The sequence below is a fragment of the Mustelus asterias genome, chromosome 14 (assembly GCF_964213995.1).
Source record: "Mustelus asterias chromosome 14, sMusAst1.hap1.1, whole genome shotgun sequence".
Classification (NCBI taxonomy): domain Eukaryota; kingdom Metazoa; phylum Chordata; class Chondrichthyes; order Carcharhiniformes; family Triakidae; genus Mustelus; species Mustelus asterias.
Window position 1 is genome coordinate 985,950 of NC_135814.1, and position 17,961 is coordinate 1,003,910.

General features: G+C 49.7%; 1 protein-coding gene across 1 annotated transcript in view; it reads left to right on the plus strand.

The window, feature by feature from the left end:
* The window catches only part of LOC144504014 (unconventional myosin-X-like), a 219,264-nt gene that overhangs the window by 158,886 nt on the left and 42,417 nt on the right, over positions 1-17,961 (plus strand). The window contains 3 exon segments of the mRNA XM_078229165.1: positions 2,227-2,369; positions 5,851-6,045; positions 6,523-6,680. Of these exon segments, the coding sequence (XP_078085291.1) occupies positions 2,227-2,369; positions 5,851-6,045; positions 6,523-6,680 (496 nt within the window).

A 17,961-nucleotide genomic window follows, 5' to 3' on the forward strand; every position in this document is an offset into this window, starting at 1 on the left:
ATTCTGCGCAAGAACGATATGCTTTGTCTGTATACTAATACATGTGACAATAATAAAATCAAATTAAATAATACCTTCAAAATTGGCCTTGCCCCAATTTAGAATTTTAATTTTTGGGCCAGACCTATCATTCTCCATAGCCAACTTAAAACTAATAGAATTATGGTCACCGGTCCCAAAATGATCCCTCACTAACACTTCTGTCACCTGCCCTTCCTTATTTCCCAAGAGGAGGTCAAGTTTTGCCCCCTCTCTAGTCGGGCCATCCACATACTGAATGAGAAATTCCTCCTGAATACACTCAACAAATTTCTCTCCATCCAACCCTCTCATACAATGGCTGTCCCAGTCAACGTTGGGAAAGTTAAAATCCCCGACTGTTACCACCCTATTTCTCTTGGAGCTTTCTGTAATCTAGAACATAGAACATTACAGCACAGAACAGGCCCTTCGGCCCACGATGTTATGCCGACCTTCATCTGAAACCAAGATCAAGCTATCCCACTCCCTATCATCCTGGTGTGCTCCATGTGCCTATCCAATAACCGCTTAAATGTTCCTAAAGTGTCTGACTCCACTATCACTGCAGGCAGTCCATTCCACACCCCAACCACTCTCTGCGTAAAGAACCTACCTCTGATATCCTTCCTATATCTCCCACCATGAACCCTATAGTTATGCCCCCTTGTAATAGCTCCATCCACCCGAGGAAATAGTCTTTGAACCCGAGGAAATAGTCTTTGACATAATCTCCTTACATATTTGCTCCTCAATTTCCCACTGACTATTTGGGGGCCTATAGTACAACCCTATCAAAGTGATTTCCCCCTTCTTATTTCTCAGTTCTACCCATATAGACTCAGTGGGCGAACCCTCGGATATATCCCCTCTCAGTACGGCCGTGATGCTTTCCCTAATCAAAAGCGTAACTCCCCCTCCTCTCTTACCTCCTGTTCTATCTTTCCTATAGCATCTGTACCCTGGAACATTGAGCTGCCAGTCCTGTTCCTCCCTTTGCCATGTTTCAGTAATTGCTATAATATCCCAGTCCCAGGTACCCATCCATGCCCTGAGTTCATCTGCCTTTGATCAACTGTTCTCTCCCTCAAAATAAATGCGAAATTTAATATTATGATTACTGCTACCATGGGATGCCTTTACAATGAGGTCATTAATTAATCCTGCACACTCCCAGCTTTAGCTCGCGAATCCTTTATACTTGCAAGTCCTATGAATCCTCTATCACCCAACACCATGGGTTCTATCGTCGAGTGGTAACTTTTTATGAGGCACCTTATCGAATCTCTTTCTCCTAATATGTTGTGGGAAGGGCTCCCATACTCCAGTGAGTAACAGCACCTTCAGCACAGGAGGGGATCCTGTACCTCAGTGAGATTCGGCACCTTCAGGAGAGGAGGGGGCCCCTGTACCCTGTACCCCAGTGAGAGTCAGCACCTTCTGGAGAGGAGGGGGACCCTGTACCCTGTACCCCAGTGAGAGTCGGCACCTTCTGGAGAGGAGGGGGACCCTGTACCCTGTACCCCAGTGAGAGTCAGCACCTTCTGGAGAGGAGGGGGACCCTGTACCCCAGTGAGAGTCGGCACCTTCTGGAGAGGAGGGGGCCCCTGTACCCTGTACCCCAGTGAGAGTCAGCACCTTCTGGAGAGGAGGGGGACCCTGTACCCTGTACCCCAGTGAGAGTCGGCACCTTCTGGAGAGGAGGGGGCCCCTGTACCCCAGTGAGAGTCGGCACCTTCAGGAGAGGAGGGGGCCCCTGTACCCCAGTGAGAGTCAGCACCTTCAGGAGAGGAGGGGGCCCCTGTACCCTGTACCCCAGTGAGAGTCGGCACCTTCTGGAGAGGAGGGGGCCCCTGTACCCCAGTGAGAGTCAGCACCTTCTGGAGAGGAGGGGATCTGTACCCAGTGAGAGTCAGCACCTTCAGGAGAGGAGGGAGACCCTGTACCCCAGTGAGAGTCAGCACTTTCAGGGGAGGAGGGGGACCCTGTAGCCCAGTGAGAGTCAGCACCTTCAGGAGAGGAGGGAGACCCTGTACCCCAGTGAGAGTCAGCACCTTCAGGAGAGGAGGGGGCCCCTGTACCCCAGTGAGAGTCAGCACCTTCAGGGGAGGAGGGAGACCCTGTACCCCAGTGAGAGTCAGCACCTTCAGGGGAGGAGGGAAATTTAAGAGATGATCATCTCCTTTTTAAACTATTTTTTATTTGTAGACCGAACTCCTTTGTGATTATCTTGGCAACCCGGGTGATTCACTGTAACTCGGAGACCCCTGAGGAGATGCATCACTGGATATCACTGCTTCAGAAATCCAAGGGAGATGCCATTAGTGATGGACAGGAATTCATTGTTCGAGGTGAGTGGGTGAGGATCAGTGAGGGGGATGGGACAGGGATGCTGAGAGCGAGGGGAAGGTGAATCTTACCAAGGGGGCGGACGGGTGTTGGGAGGTTTGAGTGCCCACAGGCTGTGGAGGCAGGTGTGGGTGACATGGTGGATGTTTCTGGGACAGGGACAGGTCTCCTGATCTGGTGAGATTTGCTTCTTGTGCAACCGTTAATGTCACAGCGGATTTTCATAGAACATAGAACATAGAACAGTACAGCACAGAACAGGCCCTTCGGCCCACGATGTTGTGCCGAGCTTTGTCTGAAACCCAGATCAAGCTATTTCCTCCGTATCATCCCGAAGTGCTCCATGTGCCTATCCAATAGCTTCTTTTCCCTCTGAGAAATGCCGCGAATGGTGCTGAACATTCTGCAATCATCGGCGAACATCCCCACTTCTGACCTTATGATGGAGGGAAGGTGATTGATGAAGCAGCTGAGGATGGTTGGGTCGAGGACACTGACCCTGAGGGACTCCTGCAGAGATGTCCTGGAGCTGAGATGATTGACCTCCAACCACCACAACCATCTTCCTCTGTGCCGGGTGTGACTCCAACCAGCAGAGAGTTTCCCCTGATTCCCATTGACTCCAGATTTGCCAGGGCTCATCGATGCCACACTCCATCAAAACGTGGCATTGATGTTGAGAGCAGCCACTCTCACCCACCCTTGAGTTCAGCTTCTTTGTTCATGTTTGGACCAAGTTTGTAATGAGTCCTGGAGCAGGGTGAGCCGAGCGGAATCCGTGGCCTCTCAGAGTATTTATAGGTGCTCCACACTGGAACAAATCGCCGTACAATCCAAAAAAAAAAATCAAGTTATTCCCACCAGAGTCTGTACTCCATCTTCCTTCAAACTCCCCTCAGCCAAACCCCCCACTCCCACACTCCCCCATTCCCACTCTCCTTCCCCCCCACACTCCCCCATTCCCACTCTCCCTTCCCCCCCACACTCCCCTATTCCCACTCTCCTTCCCCCCCACACTCCCCCATTCCCACTCTCCTTCCCCCCCACACTCCCCCATTCCCACTCTCCCTTCCCCCCCACACTCCCCCATTCCCACTCTCCTTCCCCCCCACACTCCCCCATTCCCACTCTCCCTTCCCCCCCCCACACTCCCCCATTCCCACTCTCCCTTCCCCCCCACACTCCCCCATTCCCACTCTCCTTCCCCCCCACACTCCCCCATTCCCACTCTCCCTTCCCCCCCCACACTCCCCCATTCCCACTCTCCCTTCCCCCCCACACTCCCCATTTCCACTCTCCTTCCCCCCCACACTCCCCCATTCCCACTCTCCCTTCCCACCCCACACTCCCCCATTCCCACTCTCCCTTCCCCCCCACACTCCCCCATTCCCACACTCCCTTCCCCTCCCCACTACCCCATTCCCACTCTCCCTTCCCCCCCCCCACTACCCCATTCCCACTCTCCCTTCCCCCCCACACTCCCCCATTCCCACTCTCCCTTCCCCCCCACACTCCCCCATTCCCACACTCCCTTCCCCCCCCCCACTACCCCATTCCCACTCTCCCTTCCCCCCCACACTACCCCATTCCCACTCTCCCTTCCCCCCACACTCCCCCATTCCCACTCTCCCTTCCCCCCCACACTCCCCCATTCCCACTCTCCCTTCCCCCCCACACTCCCCCATTCCCACTCTCCCTTCCCCCCCACACTACCCCATTCCCACTCTCCCTTCCCCCCCACCACTACCCCATTCCCACTCTCCCTTCCCCCCCACACTACCCCATTCCCACTCTCCCTTCCCCCCCACACTCCCCCATTCCCACTCTCCCTTCCCCCCCACACTCCCCCATTCCCACTCTCCCTTCCCCCCCACACTCCCCCATTCCCACTCTCCCTTCCCCCCCACACTACCCCATTCCCACTCTCCCTTCCCCCCCACACTCCCCCATTCCAACTCGTAAGCTGCTGTTTGCTGTGTGAAGGAAGAGGGGCGGGGGGAGGGGGGGGGGGCGGTGTGAGGGAGGGGGGAGTGAGTGTGAGGGAGGGGGGAGTGAGTGTAAGGGAGGGGGGAGTGTGTGTGAGGGAGGGGGGGTGTGTGTGAGGGAGGGGGGAGTGTGTGTGAGGGAGGGGTGAGTGTGTGTGCGGGAGGGGGGAGTGAGTGTGAGGGAAGGGGAGTGTGTGTGAGGGAGGGGGGAGTGAGTGTGAGGGAGGGGGGAGTGAGTGTGAGGGAGGGGTGAGTGTGTGTGAGGGAGGGGGGAGTGAGTGTGAGGGAGGGGGGAGTGTGTGTGATGGAGGGGGGAGTGTGTGTGAGGGAGGGGGGAGTGTGTGAGAGGGAGGGGGGAGTGTGTGAGAGGGAGGGGGGAGTGTGTGTGAGGGAGGGGGGAGTGTGTGAGGGAGGGGTGAGTGTGTGAGGGAGGGGTGAGTGTGTGAGGGAGGGGTGAGTGTGTGTGAGGGAGGGGTGAGTGAGTGTGAGGGAGGGGGGAGTGTGTGTGAGGGAGGGGGTAGTGTGTGTGAGGGAGGGGGGACTGAGTGTGAGGGAGGGGGGAGTCTGTGTGAGGGTGGAATTGTCTCTGTGTGGGGTGGGGTTTCTGTGTGGGTGGGGGTCTCTCTGTGTGGGGTGAAGTCTCTCTGTGTGGGGTGGGGTTTCTGTGTGTGGGGTGGGGGTCTTTCTGTGTGGTGGGGGTCTCTCTGTGTGGGGGTCTCCCTATGTGGGTGGGGGTCTCTCTGAGTTAGGGACTCCCTGATCTCTTTCATAGAAGATAGAATTCATAGAAACCCTCCAGTGCAGAAGGAGGCCATTCGGCCCATCGAGTCTGCACCGACCACAATCCCACTCAGGCCCTACTCCCATATCCCTACATATTTACCCGCTAATGCCTCTAACCTACACATCTCAGGACACTAAGGGGGAACTTTTAGCATGGCCAATCAACCTAACCCACACATCTTTGGACTGTGGGAGGAAACCGGAGCACCCGGAGGAAACCCACGCAGACACGAGGAGAATGTGCAAACCCCACACAGACAGTGACCCAAGTCGGGAATCGAACCCAGGTCCCTGGAGCTGTGAAGCAGCAGTGCTAACCACTGTGCTACCGTGCCATCCTTTGTTTTGTTGAGGGTCTCTGTGTGGAGCAGGGATCTCTCTGTGTGGGTGGGGGTCTCTCTGTGGGTCTCCCTGGTCTCTCTGTGTGAGGCGGGGTCTCTCTGTCCGGTGCGACTCTCTTTGGGGTATGCATTCTCTCTGTGGGGCAGTGTCTCTCTGGGTTATGCAGTCTCTCTGTGTGGGGCGGGGTCTTTCTGTGTGGGTGGGGGTCTCTCTGTGGGGTGGGGTTTCTCTGTCCGGGTGTGGCTTTCTCTGGGGTATGCATTCTCTCTGTGTGGGGTGGGGCTCTCTGTCTAGGTGGGGGTCTCTCTGGGGTATGCAGTTTCTCTATGTGGGTGGGGGTCTCTCTGTGCTCACCCCTCCCGTTCTGTTCCAGGTTGGCTCCATAAGGAGATGAGGACGAATACGAAAACTGCATCACTGAAACTGAAGAAACGCTGGTTCCTGCTGAACAATAACTCTCTGGATTATTATAAATCTGCAGAACGCAGTGCGTCCAAGCTGGGAACCTTGGTACTGAACAGCCTTTGCTCGGTCATTCAACCGGACGATAAATCCTTCAGAGAAACAGGTGCTGGAAAGGGTGTAAAAGCTTGGCTCATTAATATATTCACACAGGCCAAGTGAGGAGTTGCTGCCATCACTCAGTGATAGCCTGAGATTCAGCAGTCCCTCCCGAGTATCAATATCCAGGAATGTTACTCCCAGAGTATCAATGTCCAGGAATGTTACTCCCAGAATGTCAATGTCCAGGAATGTTCCTCCCGAAGTATCAGTGTATGCAAGAATGTTACTCCCAGAGTATCAATGTCCAGGAATGTTACTCCTGGAGTATCAGTGTATCCAGGAATGTTACTCCCGGAGTATCAATGTCCAGGAATGTTGCTCCCGGAGTATCTGTAGTGCAATAATAGTCTGTAGTTGGTGCCTCCCCATCCATGACACTATCATTACCCTCTGCCCCCGCCACGCTCTGCACTGCTCACCACTCCTCCCCACCCCCCTAGTGAATCGAGTGTTCTCATTTGTGACCCTTTGCTGTCTCTAGGTTACTGGCACTTTGTGATTCACGGCAGGAAGCATTCCTACCGGCTTTATACCAAACTACTGAATGAGGCAATGCGCTGGACAACTGCCATTCAGAATGTCATCGACAACAAGGTCCCCATAGAAACACCAACACAGCAGCTGATTCGTGACATCAAGGTAAGGAGAGCCAATGATCAACTGGGTCAGGATGCCATCCCATTGGTCATTGGAGAGCCAATGCATCTAATGGCAGTTCACCAATTGGAAACTGTGAGCAGAGAATATCCCATGGGAACTCTTATATACAGGATCCCATCTCCCATCAACAAAGCAGCAACCAATGAAACGGTGAAGCAAGTTGCATGACAACCAAGACAGAAATTCATCCAATCACAATGTGTGTTCTGGTTTCTATCACACCTTCTTTCTGTGTGTCAGTCTGTATTTGTGTTTGTGTCCATTTCCCACTCTGTGCGGAATTCCCCCCCAAAAATTCTAAGTTTTGAATTTGCAGAAAAACGAGTAATTTGCGCTGGTTTTTTCAGTGAGAGTTCAGTACAAAGAAAATTACAGCACAGGAACAGGCCCTTTTGCTCTCCAAGCCTGCACCGACTGAACTAAAACCCCCAACCGTTCCGGGGACCATATCCCTATATTTCCATCCCATTCATGTACTTGTCAAGACGCCTCTTAAAAGTCACTACCGTATCCGCTTCCACTACCTCCCCCGGCAGCGAGTTCCAGGCACCCACCACCCTCTGTGTAAAAAAACTTGCCTCGTACATCTCCTTTAAACCTCGCCCCTCGCACCTTAAACCTTTGCCCCCTCGTAATTGACTCTTCTACCCTGGGAAAAAGCTTCTGACTATCCACTCTGTCCATGCCCCTCATAATCTTGGAGACTTCTATCAGGTCTCCCCTCAACCTCCATCGCTCCAGTGAGAACAAACCAAGTTTCTCCAACCTCTCCTCATAGCTAATGCCCTCAGACATTGCATGTGATATATTGCAAATGCATTTCAGACCAGAATCTCCCACACTCTATGCAATGCAGAGCCAACCAGCATGAACATCATAGGCTTTCAGGGGCAGGGCCTGTTCCTGCCTGGGAGGTTGAAACCATAGGGTATCTGCGCATGCGCAGAGGGCCCGAACTGTCAGCCTCATATTTACTGGCCAGCCCAGGACCACCGCAGTGCTGCCCCTCCAACCCCCCACGGCCCGATCGCGGCCCCCCCAACCATTCCTGGGCCAGCCTTGACCTCCAGTACCCCTTCTCCCTGCACTGCCAATCCCCCCCAATCCCCGCAGTGCAGACACCCCCACAAGGTGACCCATGCCCCGTCCCGGATCTCCAGCTCTCCCCCTTCCCTCCAATGACAATCCCCTCCCCCCCCAACAGTGCGGACCCCCCGGGAGGCAGACCCACTTGAGCAGTGAGACACTCTGGCGGGGTGGGAGAGGTTAGTGAGCCCGTGGAGGTCCGTCCTGAACCCACGAATTACATTAAAAACAGATTTAAAACATATTAAAATCACTTACCTGGTCTTCCCACTGGTTTCCAGCGCGGATCTGGCGGCGCTGGAAACCCGGCATGCGAGATGCACGTGTGGCAGGAACGCAACTCCGAATCCCGCGGATCCCCGGCACGAGACTCTCTCACCCCACTGCATGAGAAAATAAGCACGGCGGCAAGGGAGAATCACCCCCAGTGTGTGTGTCCATTCTCACTCTGTCCATTTCTCACTGTGTGTGTGTGTCCATTTCTCACTCTGTGTGTGTGTCCATTTCTCACTCTGTGTGTGTGTCCATTTCTCTCTGTGTGTGTGTCCATTTCTCACTGTGTGTGTGTCCATTTCTCACTCTGTGTGTGTGTCCATTTCTCTCTGTGTGTGTGTCCATTTCTCACTCTGTGGGTGTCCATTTCTCTCTGTGTGTGTGTCCATTTCTCACTGTGTGTGTGTCCATTTCTCACTGTGTGTGTGTCCATTTCTCACTCTGTGTGTGCCATTTCTCACTGTGTGTGTCCATTTCTCTCTGTGTGTGTGTCTATTTCTCACTGTGTGTGTGTCCATTTCTCACTCTGTGGGTGTCCATTTCTCACTGTGTGTGTGTCCATTTCTCACTGTGTGTGTGTGTCCATTTCTCTCTGTGTGTGTGTCCATTTCTCACTCTGTGTGTGCCATTTCTCACTGTGTGTGTCCATTTCTCTCTGTGTGTGTGTCCATTTCTCACTGTGTGCGTGTCCATTTCTCACTCTGTGTGTCCATTTCTCACTGTGTGTGTGTCCATTTCTCACTCTGTGTGTCCATTTCTCACTGTGTGTGTGTCCATTTCTCACTGTGTGTGTGTCCATTTCTCACTCTGTGTGTCCATTTCTCACTCTGTGTGTGTCCATTTCTCACTGTGTGTGTGTCCATTTCTCACTGTGTGTGTCCATTTCTCACTGTGTGTGTGTCCATTTCTCATTCTGGGTGTGTCCATTTCTCACTCTGTGTGTGTGTCCATTTCTCACTGTGTGTGTGTCCATTTCTCATTCTGGGTGTGTCCATTTCACACTGTGTGTGTGTCCATTTCTCACTCTGTGTGTGTGTCCATTTCTCACTGTGTGTGTGTCCATTTCTCATTCTGGGTGTGTCCATTTCTCACTCTGTGTGTGTGTCCATTTCTCACTGTGTGTGTGTCCATTTCTCATTCTGGGTGTGTCCATTTCTCACTGTGTGTGTGTCCATTTCTCACTGTGTGTGTGTCCATTTCTCACTGTGTGTGTGTCCATTTCTCACTCTGTCCATTTCTCACTGTGTGTGTGTCCATTTCTCACTGTGTGTGTGTCCATTTCTCACTGTGTGTGTGTCCATTTCTCACTGTGTGTGTGTCCATTTCTCACTGTGTGTGTGTCTATTTCTCACTCTGTGTGTGTCCATTTCTCACTGTGTGTGTCCATTTCTCACTGTGTGTGTCCATTTCTCACTGTGTGTGTCCATTTCTCACTGTGTGTGTGCCATTTCTCACTGTGTGTGTGTCCATTTCTCACTCTGTGTACGTCCATTTCACACTCTGTGTGTGCGTCCATTTCTCACTGTGAGTGTCCATTTTTCACTCTGTGTGTGCATTTCTCACTCTGTGTGTGTCCATTTCTCACTCTGTGTGTGTGTCCGTTTCTCACTCTGTGTGTGTGTCCATTTCTCACTCTGTGTGTGTGTCCATTTCTCACTCTGTCCATTTCTCACTGTGTGTGTGTCCATTTTTCACTCTGTGTGTGTCCATTTCTCACTATGTGTGTGTGTCCATTTCTCATTGTGTGTGTGTCCATTTCTCACTCTGTCCATTTCTCACTGTGTGTGTGTCCATTTCTCGCTGTGTGTGTGTCCATTTCTCACTCTGTGTGTGACCATTTCTCACTCTGTGTGTGTCCATTTCTCACTCTGTGTGTGTCCATTTCTCACTCTGTGTGTGTCAATTTCTCACACTGCGTGTGTGTCCATTTCTCACTGTGTGTGTGTCCATTTCTCACTGTGTGTGTGTCCATTTCTCACTCTGTGTACGTCCATTTCACACTTTGTGTGTGCGTCCATTTCTCACTGTGTGAGTGTCCATTTCTCACTCTGTGTGTGCATTTCTCACTCTGTGTGTGTCCATTTCTCACTGTGTGTGTGTGTCCATTTCTCACTGTGTGTGTGTCCATTTCTCACTCTGTGTGTGTGTCCATTTCTCACTGTGTGTGTGTGTCCATTTCTCACTCTGTGTGTGTGTCCATTTCTCACTGTGTGTGTGTGTCCATTTCTCACTGTGTGTGTGTGTCCATTTCTCACTGTGTGTGTGTGTCCATTTCTCACTCTGTGTGTGTGTCCATTTCTCACTCAGTCCATTTCTCATTGTGTGTGTCCATTTTTCACTCTGTGTGTGCATTTCTCACTCTGTGTGTGTGTCCATTTCTCACTCTGTGTGTGTGTCCATTTTTCACTCTGTGTGTGTCCATTTCTCACTATGTGTGTGTGTCCATTTCTCATTGTGTGTGTGTCCATTTCTCACTCTGTCCATTTCTCACTGTGTGTGTGTCCATTTCTCACTCTGTCCATTTCTCACTGTGGGTGTGTCCATTTCTCACTGTGTGTGTGTCCATTTCTCACTGTGTGTGTGTGTCCATTTCTCACTGTGTGTCCATTTCTCACTGTGTGTGTGTCTATTTCTCACTGTGTCTGTGTCCATTTCTCACTGTGAAATCATAGAAATCATAGAAACCCTACAGTACAGAAAGAGGCCATTCGGCCCATCGAGTCTGCACCGACCACAATCCCACCCAGGCCCTACCCCCATATATTCAACCCACTAATCCCTCTAATCTATGCATCCCAGGACACTAAGGGGCAATTTTAGCACAGCCAATCAACCTAACCCGCACATCTTTGGATTGCGGGAGGAAACCGGAGCTCCCGGAAGAAACCCACGCAGACACGAGGAGAATGTGCAAACTCCACACAGACAGTGACCCGAGCCGGGAATCGAACCCACGTCCCTGGATCTGTGAAGCAGCAGTGCTAACCACTGTACTACAGTGTGTGTGTGTGTCCATTTCTCACTCTGTGTGTGTCCATTTCTCACTGTGTGTGTGTCCATTTCTCACTCTGTGTGTGTCCATTTCTCACTGTGTGTGTGTCCATTTCTCACTCTGTGTGTGTCCATTTCTCACTCTGTGTGTCCATTTCTCACTGTGTGTGTGTCCATTTCTCACTGTGTGTGTGTCCATTTCTCACTGTGTGTGTCCATTTCTCACTGTGTGTCCATTTCTCACTGTGTGTGTCCATTTCTCACTCTGTGTGTGTCCATGTCTCACTCTGTCCTTTTCTTACTGTGTGTGTGTCCATTTCGCACTGTATGTGTGTCCATTTCCCACTGTGTCTGTGTCCATTTCCCACTGTGTGTGTGTCCATTTCTCACTGTGTGTCCATTTCTCACTCTGTTTGAGTCCATTTCTCACTCTGTGTCCATTTCTCACCATGTGTGTGTCCATTGCTCACTGTGTGTGTGTCCATTTCTCACTCTGTGTGTCCATTTCTCACTGTGTGTGTCCATTTCTCACTGTGTGCATGCATCCATTTCTCACTCTGTCCATTTCTCACTACGTCCATTTCTCACTCTGTCCATTTCTCACTGTGTGTGTGTCCATTTCTCACTGTGTGTGTGTCCATTTCTCACTCTGTGTGTGTCCATTTCTCACTGTGTGTGTGTCCATTTCTCACTCTGTCCATTTCTCACTCTGTCCATTTCTCACTGTGTGTGTTCATTTCTCACTCTGTGTGTGTGTCCATTTCCCGCTGTGTGTGTGTCCATTTCTCACTGTGTGTGTGTCCATTTCTCACTGTGTGTGTGTGTCCATTTCTCACTGTGTGTGTGTCCATTTCTCACTGTGTGTGTGTCCATTTCTCACTGTGTGTGTGTCCATTTCTCACTGTGTGTGTGCCATTTCTCACTGTGTGTGTGTCCATTTCTCACTCTGTGTGTGTCCATTTCTCACTCTGTGTGTGTCCATTTCTCACTCTGTGTGTGTCCATTTCTCACTGTGTGTGTCCATTTCTCACTCTGTGTGTGTCCATTTCTCACTCTGTGTGTCCATTTCTCACTGTGTGTGTGTCCATTTCTCACTGTGTGTGTGTCCATTTCTCACTGTGTGTGTGTCCATTTCTCACTGTGTGTGTCCATTTCTCACTGTGTGTGTGTGTCCATTTCTCACTCTGTGTGTGTCCATTTCTCACTCTGTGTGTGTCCATTTCTCACTGTGTGTGTCCATTTCTCACTGTGTGTGTCCATTTCTCACTGTGTGTGTCCATTTCTCACTCTGTGTGTCCATTTCTCACTCTGTGTGTCCATTTCTCACTCTGTGTCCATTTCTCACTCTGTGTCCATTTCTCACTGTGTGTGTGTCCATTTCTCACTGTGTGTGTGTCCATTTCTCACTCTGTGTGTGTGTCCATTTCTCACTGTGTGTGTGTCCATTTCTCACTGTGTGTGTGTCCATTTCTCAGTGTGTGTGTCCATTTCTCACTGTGTGTGTGTCCATTTCTCACTGTGTGTGTGACCATTTCTCACTGTGTGTGTCCATTTCTCACTGTGTGTGTGTGTCCATTTCCCACTGTGTGTCTGTCCATTTCTCACTGTGTGTCCATTTCTCACTGTATGTGTGTGTCCATTTCTCACTCTGTCCATTTCTCACTGTGTGTCCATTTCTCAGTGTGTGTGTGTCCATTTCTCACTGTGTGTGTGTCCATTTCTCACTGTGTGTGTGTCCATTTCTCACTGTGTGTGTGTCCATTTCTCACTGTGTGTGTGTGTCCATTTCCCACTGTGTGTCCATTTCCCACTGTGTGTCCATTTCTCACTGTGTGTCCATTTCTCACTGTGTGTGTGTCCATTTCTCACTCTGTCCATTTCTCACTGTGTGTGTGTCCATTTCTCAGTGTGTGTGTCCATTTCTCACTGTGTGTGTGTCCAATTCTCACTGTGTGTGTGTCCATTTCTCACTGTGTGTGTGTCCATTTCTCACTCTGTGTGTCTGTCCATTTCACACTGTGTGTGTGTCCATTTCTCACTGTGTGTGTGTCCATTTCTCACTCTGTCCATTTCTCACTGTGTGTGTCCATTTCTCACTGTGTGTGTGTCCATTTCTCAGTGTGTGTGTCCATTTCTCACTGTGTGTGTGTCCATTTCTCACTGTGTGTGTGTCCATTTCTCACTGTGTGTGTCCATTTCTCACTCTGTGTGTGTCCATTTCTCACTCTGTGTGTGTGTCCCTTTCTCACTCTGTGTGTCTGTCCATTTCTCACTGTGTGTCTGTCCATTTCTCACTGTGCGTGTCCATTTCTCACTCTGTGTGTGTCCATTTCTCACTCTGTGTGTGTCCATTTCTCACTCTGTGTGTGTCCATTTCTCACTCTGTGTGTGTCCATTTCTCACTCTGTGTGTGTCCATTTCTCACTGTGTGTGTGTCCATTTCTCACTGTGTGTGTGTCCATTTCTCACTGTGTGTGTGTGTCCATTTCCCACTGTGTGTCTGTCCATTTCTCACTGTGTGTCCATTTCTCACTGTATGTGTGTGTCCATTTCTCACTCTGTCCATTTCTCACTGTGTGTGTCCATTTCTCACTGTGTGTGTGTCCATTTCTCACTGTGTGTGTGTCCATTTCTCACTGTGTGTCCATTTCTCACTGTATGTGTGTGTCCATTTCTCACTCTGTCCATTTCTCACTGTGTGTGTCCATTTCTCACTCTGTGTGTGTCCATTTCTCACTGTGTGTGTGTCCATTTTTCACTGTGTGTGTGTCCATTTCTCACTCTGTCCATTTCTCACTGTGTGTGTCCATTTCTCACTGTGTGTGTGTCCATTTCTCACTCTGTGTGTGTCCATTTCTCACTGTGTGTGTGTCCATTTCTCACTCTGTCCATTTCTCACTGTGTGTGTCCATTTCCCACTGTGTGTGTGTCCATTTCTCACTCTGTGTGTGTCCATTTCTCACTGTGTGTGTGTCCATTTCTCACTGTGTGTGTGTCCATTTCTCACTGTGTGTGTGTCCATTTCTCACTGTGTGTGTCCATTTCTCACTCTGTGTGTGTCCATTTCTCACTGTGTGTGTGTCCATTTCTCACTGTGTGTGTGTCCATTTCTCACTCTGTCCATTTCTCACTGTGTGTGTCCATTTCTCACTGTGTGTGTGTCCATTTCTCACTGTGTGTGTGTCCATTTCTCACTGTGTGTGTGTCCATTTCTCACTGTGTGTGTGTCCATTTCTCACTGTGTGTGTCCATTTCTCACTGTGTGTGTGTCCATTTCTCACTGTGTGTGTGTCCATTTCTCACTGTGTGTGTGTCCATTTCTCACTGTGTGTGTGTCCATTTCTCACTGTGTGTGTGTCCATTTCTCACTCTGTGTGTGTCCATTTCTCACTCTGTGTGTGTCCATTTCTCACTGTGTGTGTGTCCATTTCTCACTGTGTGTGTGTCCATTTCTCACTGTGTGTGTGTCCATTTCTCACTGTGTGTGTGTCCATTTCTCACTGTGTGTGTGTCCATTTCTCACTCTGTGTGTGTCCATTTCTCACTGTGTGTGTGTCCATTTCTCACTGTGTGTGTGTCCATTTCTCACTGTGTGTGTGTCCATTTCTCACTCTGTGTGTGTCCATTTCTCACTGTGTGTGTCGATTTCTCACTGTGTGTGTCCATTTCTCACTCTGTGTGTGTCCATTTCTCACTGTGTGTGTGTGTCCATTTCTCACTCTGTGTGTGTGTCCCTTTCTCACTCTGTGTGTCTGTCCATTTCTCACTGTGTGTGTCCATTTCTCACTGTGTGTGTGTCCATTTCTCACTCTGTGTGTGTGTCCCTTTCTCACTCTGTGTGTCTGTCCATTTCTCACTGAGTGTGTGTCCATTTCTCACTGTGTGTGTGTCCATTTCTCACTGTGTGTGTGTGTCCATTTCTCACTGTGTGTGTGTGTCCATTTCTCACTCTGTGTGTGTGTCCCTTTCTCACTCTGTGTGTCTGTCCATTTCTCACTGTGTGTGTCCATTTCTCACTGTGTGTGTGTCCCTTTCTCACTCTGTGTGTCTGTCCATTTCTCACTGTGTGTGTCCATTTCTCACTGTGTGTGTGTCCATTTCTCACTGTGTGTGTGTGTCCATTTCTCACTCTGTGTGTGTGTCCCTTTCTCACTCTGTGTGTCTGTCCATTTCTCACTGTGTGTGTCCATTTGTCACTGTGTGTGTGTCCATTTCTCACTGTGTGTGTGTCCATTTCTCAGTGTGTGTGTCCTTTTCTCACTCTGTGTGTGTGTCCATTTCTCACTCTGTGTGTGTGTCCATTTCTCACTCTGTGTGTGTGTCCATTTCTCACTCTGTGTGTGTGTCCATTTCTCACTCTGTGTGTGTCCATTTCACAGTCTGTGTGTGTCCATTTCTCAGTCTGTGTGTGTCCATTTCTCAGTCTGTGTGTGTCCATTTCTCAGTTTGTGTGTGTCCATTTCTCAGTCTGTGTGTGTCCATTTCTCACTGTGTGTGTGTCCATTTCTCAGTGTGTGTGTCCTTTTCTCACTCTGTGTGTGTGTCCATTTCTCACTCTGTGTGTGTGTCCATTTCTCACTCTGTGTGTGTGTCCATTTCTCACTCAGTCCATTTCTCATTGTGTGTGTCCATTTTTCACTCTGTGTGTGCATTTCTCACTCTGTGTGTGTGTCCATTTCTCACTCTGTGTGTGTGTCCATTTTTCACTCTGTGTGTGTCCATTTCTCACTATGTGTGTGTGTCCATTTCTCATTGTGTGTGTGTCCATTTCTCACTCTGTCCATTTCTCACTGTGTGTGTGTCCATTTCTCACTCTGTCCATTTCTCACTGTGGGTGTGTCCATTTCTCACTGTGTGTGTGTCCATTTCTCACTGTGTGTGTGTGTCCATTTCTCACTGTGTGTCCATTTCTCACTGTGTGTGTGTCTATTTCTCACTGTGTCTGTGTCCATTTCTCACTGTGAAATCATAGAAATCATAGAAACCCTACAGTACAGAAAGAGGCCATTCGGCCCATCGAGTCTGCACCGACCACAATCCCACCCAGGCCCTACCCCCATATATTCAACCCACTAATCCCTCTAATCTATGCATCCCAGGACACTAAGGGGCAATTTTAGCACAGCCAATCAACCTAACCCGCACATCTTTGGATTGCGGGAGGAAACCGGAGCTCCCGGAAGAAACCCACGCAGACACGAGGAGAATGTGCAAACTCCACACAGACAGTGACCCGAGCCGGGAATCGAACCCACGTCCCTGGATCTGTGAAGCAGCAGTGCTAACCACTGTACTACAGTGTGTGTGTGTGTCCATTTCTCACTCTGTGTGTGTCCATTTCTCACTGTGTGTGTGTCCATTTCTCACTCTGTGTGTGTCCATTTCTCACTGTGTGTGTGTCCATTTCTCACTCTGTGTGTGTCCATTTCTCACTCTGTGTGTCCATTTCTCACTGTGTGTGTGTCCATTTCTCACTGTGTGTGTGTCCATTTCTCACTGTGTGTGTCCATTTCTCACTGTGTGTCCATTTCTCACTGTGTGTGTCCATTTCTCACTCTGTGTGTGTCCATGTCTCACTCTGTCCTTTTCTTACTGTGTGTGTGTCCATTTCGCACTGTATGTGTGTCCATTTCCCACTGTGTCTGTGTCCATTTCCCACTGTGTGTGTGTCCATTTCTCACTGTGTGTCCATTTCTCACTCTGTTTGAGTCCATTTCTCACTCTGTGTCCATTTCTCACCATGTGTGTGTCCATTGCTCACTGTGTGTGTGTCCATTTCTCACTCTGTGTGTCCATTTCTCACTGTGTGTGTCCATTTCTCACTGTGTGCATGCATCCATTTCTCACTCTGTCCATTTCTCACTACGTCCATTTCTCACTCTGTCCATTTCTCACTGTGTGTGTGTCCATTTCTCACTGTGTGTGTGTCCATTTCTCACTCTGTGTGTGTCCATTTCTCACTGTGTGTGTGTCCATTTCTCACTCTGTCCATTTCTCACTCTGTCCATTTCTCACTGTGTGTGTTCATTTCTCACTCTGTGTGTGTGTCCATTTCCCGCTGTGTGTGTGTCCATTTCTCACTGTGTGTGTGTCCATTTCTCACTGTGTGTGTGTGTCCATTTCTCACTGTGTGTGTGTCCATTTCTCACTGTGTGTGTGTCCATTTCTCACTGTGTGTGTGTCCATTTCTCACTGTGTGTGTGCCATTTCTCACTGTGTGTGTGTCCATTTCTCACTCTGTGTGTGTCCATTTCTCACTCTGTGTGTGTCCATTTCTCACTCTGTGTGTGTCCATTTCTCACTGTGTGTGTCCATTTCTCACTCTGTGTGTGTCCATTTCTCACTCTGTGTGTCCATTTCTCACTGTGTGTGTGTCCATTTCTCACTGTGTGTGTGTCCATTTCTCACTGTGTGTGTGTCCATTTCTCACTGTGTGTGTCCATTTCTCACTGTGTGTGTGTGTCCATTTCTCACTCTGTGTGTGTCCATTTCTCACTCTGTGTGTGTCCATTTCTCACTGTGTGTGTCCATTTCTCACTGTGTGTGTCCATTTCTCACTGTGTGTGTCCATTTCTCACTCTGTGTGTCCATTTCTCACTCTGTGTGTCCATTTCTCACTCTGTGTCCATTTCTCACTCTGTGTCCATTTCTCACTGTGTGTGTGTCCATTTCTCACTGTGTGTGTGTCCATTTCTCACTCTGTGTGTGTGTCCATTTCTCACTGTGTGTGTGTCCATTTCTCACTGTGTGTGTGTCCATTTCTCAGTGTGTGTGTCCATTTCTCACTGTGTGTGTGTCCATTTCTCACTGTGTGTGTGACCATTTCTCACTGTGTGTGTCCATTTCTCACTGTGTGTGTGTGTCCATTTCCCACTGTGTGTCTGTCCATTTCTCACTGTGTGTCCATTTC